At 43.6% G+C, this 4209-nt stretch overlaps 1 protein-coding gene across 1 annotated transcript; it reads right to left on the bottom strand.

The window, feature by feature from the left end:
* Positions 1-855: 855 nt before the first annotated feature.
* On the bottom strand, positions 856-3944 carry LOC107592923 (oligodendrocyte-myelin glycoprotein). Its single transcript, XM_016282505.1, has 2 exons — positions 3560-3944; positions 856-2322 (listed from the first exon to the last, which is right to left on the bottom strand). The coding sequence occupies exons 1-2, from the start codon at positions 3565-3567 to the stop codon at positions 1143-1145; spliced, it is 1188 nt and encodes a 395-aa protein (XP_016137991.1). The 5' UTR covers positions 3568-3944; the 3' UTR covers positions 856-1142.
* Positions 3945-4209: the final 265 nt, after the last annotated feature.

Here is a 4209-nt window from a genome sequence, read left to right as displayed (position 1 = left end):
GTGGTTACATTTACCCATTAACTTGGATAATATTGGAAGACATTAGGTCAAGAAGTCTGCTAAGCAGTCAGTGATCATAATATACAATATATTTGTAGACACATTGTTTAAAAGCAGCATAACAAAGAATGGTGCTTTATAACGTCTTTAGTGAGCAAGCCAAAGGAGAGAGTGGCAAATAAAAGCCAATAAGATGTAGAGGTAGATGAGAAAGTTCCAAGACTAATCCCCTCTTCCTTGGACTGGCACATATTTAAATAAACTGCTGGGGAAACATTTGAACTTGTCACCAAATACATCAAGGATATTATTGACTTTTTAAAGCAAGCTCTGCTGTATTTTCAAAGAGTGCTGGTGCCGACTGTTTTCTGTTACCACCAGCTTTGTGTGTATTTCCCGCTGTTTTTGTTGTAAGCAGAAGGAAACCCCTCTTTATGGAGAGCTGGCATTCATTTGATCAATTTACCATCCTGTGCAGGAATGTAAAATGGCTGGCCAAGCTTGATGATTCCCATATAGCAAAGAGCGGTACCATGGGATTGCTCTGACATCTGGGGAAACCAGTATATATGTGTGTATGTATATATTTATATTTGTTTTCAGAGACTATCAGCTCTGCTTTGCTGTTTTTAAGTATTTGGCATTTTCCAGTCTCGCTGCATGGCCTGTTGACTTTATTTTATGTAGTTGTAGTAAAACACCATGGGTTTTCCAATTGTATTCTTATTTCAGCAGTTAAAGTCATGTCTGTACTCATAGAACACATCAGCTTTACACTGTAAGTGTTTAGTTTAATACATAATATAAACAATGAAATGCACAAATCTCTGTCAATGCTCAAGCATAACACTGGAAAGAACATTCAATTTTCCACATTAAGAAACTGCTAATTGTGGTGTACTTGTATACGTGTCTAGATGTTGATATGTGTAGCCATACAGTACTCAGTCACATTATGTTGAAGATGGTAAGTTTATTGGAAGCAGGCAGAGATTGCATATGTTGAAAAATTCTCAAGAAGGTAGACAGAACAATGTGAAAATAGAAACCTAAGAGGTAAGTCTCTCGTTTTGCATTCTTTGTGGATTTTTTGTTTTCAGGCTCAAGACAGCAGGTCTAGTTCAAGAGATTGTTATGCAGAATCACCAAGTACTGAAGATGACAACTGTACATAAAAGGCTCAAAATGGTGGTTTCAAAGCTGCATATGTGGATTTGATGGCTTGTGCTGCGAGCTCTGCCTGGAAGGACCTTCTTGGTGCTGCGTGTTCGAATTGTTGTGCTTGACTGTGTGGACAGGCTATGTGGAGTTGATGTGAGAAATCCCCCACCCATAATCAGTACCTGCTCGCCTGGCTCAGAGGTATTAACAGCGCTTGGAAATTGACCCACGTTCAACTGGGCTGACTTGGACAGGTACCCAGATGTAACTGCCTGCATTGGTGCTCGGTGGCCAGGATGACGAGCGTCGGCACCCAGCGGCAGCTCTGTGAATGCGGCTGAGTGCCAGGTTCTCCTAGTGGCCAGGTGAGCTTCTCCACATGTGGGTCTGGTGTAGCATGGACAGCCCAAGATTTTTGCAGGGGTCTGTTGCATCCAAGTCAGCAGATGGTTTATATTCTCCTCTTCCTCACAAGCCCAAGGGTTGTCTCCAAGTGTGAGGAGCTGCAGTCCATCCAGTCGACCGAAGACACCATCGCTCAACGAGGTAAAGTGATTAGCATGCAGGTAGAATATCGACAGTTTGGGAAGGCGATCCAGTGAGCCAGGCAAGATCTGCAGCAAGTAGTTGTGAGAGAGGTCCACCATCTCCAAATTGTGGGGCATGTTCGTTGGGACAGTCCAGAATGTGTTATGACTAAGGTTGAGAGCTTGGAGATTGGACAACGTATTGTTAATGAAGACCACACGTTCCAGCAAGTTGAGTGACAAGTCCAGTTTCTGAAGGTTCCAGTGGTAGGCCGTATTGTTCTTCTCCAATTGACGGATGTAGTTTCCAGAGGCACGTATATCCCAAAGCGCTCTTGGCAGACCAACAGGAAGATGGTGCAGATGGTTATAGGAGATGTCCAGAGTTCTTAAGTGGTCAAAATGGTTGAGGAGTCCATCGAGATCTTGGAGTCGGTTATGCGACAAGTTGAGGAAATGAATGTTGTGCTGCAGGCTGTCAGGAAGTATAGCTAACCCTCGTGCAGAGCAGTCCACCACTCTATGGCCTCTGCTACAGGTGCACATTGGCGGGCAAATGGCCAGCACACGCACCCCGAACAGAAGAAGGAGCAACAGGTTAGTCGGCATGGAGGCAGGTGTGGTGTGGGCTTTCCTGTAAAAAGGAAAACTTGTCATAAACTTGTTCTTTAGATTTTGCTTTTATCCAAGGGAAATTTATTAGCATCCAAGCTATTTAGATACACCAAAGCTTTATCATGGAGATTAGTAGAAGGATAGACTCCCAGTAGGAGTTGGCACTCTGCCCTTCTACTAATGACTGTATAAAACAAGTCAGTTCATCTTCCAGGGAATTTTTACAAATCTTAAACATGATTATCATTTACCATTTTGCAGTGTATCTTACTAAGTATTAGTGTACACTAAGTATTGTTCTTATGTTTCTGTCAACCTTGTCTTTATAGCTAGGTCTTATAAAGTTTCTCAGAGAGATGTAGCAATCATTTGAACTCTTTAGAAGAAAGACCACCCTTACCTCACCCCTCACCCCACCCCACTTTTGGAGGACATACCCATTACACCTTATTTTTTGGGAAATAAGCAGCCGTTTCAAAAACTCTTGCCTTAATGTCTCCCTTTATTTTGGTGATTCTTCCCACACTCCTGATTCACACAGTATATCGCATCAACAAGGTACGGACAGCATGACACAAGGACATTTTCATTTATTGAGCATTGTCTCTCCATTGCACGGTTAACAACAGGTCTCACTGTTACCACCCATACTGAGCCGCTCAGTTCTCTCTCTCAGTGGCTCTGTGCTAATAGTTTGAGCCTCTGCCAGGAGCTACCCTGCCATACTGCAGCAGTGAGATGTTAGCATTTAGCCTTGGTAGCAGTGGCTACATCCTGAACCCCCACCCTCATTTGTGGGGCAGTTGGGGACAGCTTTGCACAGTACCTTTGTGCTTGTGCACATCATATCACACTCGGTTCTAGAAAGTTTCATGTGTGCTGGGTTGCCACGTCAGTATGCAGGAAATATTAAATATGATATTAAAGCCAAATCATTAGTATTACCTCAGTAAATCAATTAGTAAGTCCATTAGAGCAATCTGAAGTTCAGTGTTTGCAGGAACAGTCTAAAACCTAATGTTTGCCTTAGGAAAAAGTGTGCGCACATGCCAGAAATGTATATAAGGGAAAGTATCTTCTGCTCTGATTGAGGTGTCCCTGTTTTTATAATAAAAAAAAAAACGAGTAAAAACGCTCTACTGCAGACTCGCTGGGATCTAACATCTCTCTGGATTTTATGATTGAGCATATTTAATAAACCTATTTGTGTGAGTTAAACGCTCCTTATTCTTGTCTGAATGCCATGTATTGCTTACCTTTCCATTACTTTGTGAACATGTCGTTGTCCGTTCTGACCTCTCTTTTCCTGTTCCCCCTTTTTCTAGAGCAGCAGAAAGTGATTTAGGTTGCTTTGTGTTTTATATGTTTTCCCAGTCTTGTGTGACAGCAGGGTCCACGTTTTGTCTTCACTGTCTTCTCTTCTGTCCGTGTTTGCTCTTGCTCTCGCTCCCCTTCTTCTACCCACCCCCTCCTTTTCCTCTCATTGGCAGCTGAGAGTTACTTTGGTTTAGAGCCTCTCTTAGCCGTTTCCCTGCCTTTCCGTTCTGCCAGGCATGGTTATCCGGAGCGTTTGCACCCCTGGATAGCCTCCGCTGCTGCTGGCTGCCTGCTTACAGCACTTGCATCAGGGATGTCTGTGAGAGGAGGTCGAGAGAGAAAGGAGGGACCAATGGAGGGAGATGAATGATCATCGGATGGTGGGGAAGGGGGAGGTGGCAAATTGCAGCACAGAGTCGACCCATGCTGCTGATGATTTGGGGGCGGGGGGTGGATGCTGACTTCACTGTTTTATATTCCGGATCTGCACACGCCAACGAATCATCTCCCTGATTTTTCTCTCTCAATCTCTCTCATACTCACACATTTTGTTCTCCTGTAGCATGTCATGATCTGTGTACATGCTATA

Source organism: Sinocyclocheilus grahami, unplaced genomic scaffold, assembly GCF_001515645.1.
Source record: "Sinocyclocheilus grahami isolate Dianchi unplaced genomic scaffold, SAMN03320097.WGS_v1.1 scaffold161.1, whole genome shotgun sequence".
In the NCBI taxonomy this organism is placed as follows: Eukaryota; Metazoa; Chordata; class Actinopteri; order Cypriniformes; family Cyprinidae; genus Sinocyclocheilus; species Sinocyclocheilus grahami.
Note: the sequence above shows the minus strand (reverse complement) of the source record. Positions and strands in the feature narration are given on the sequence as shown.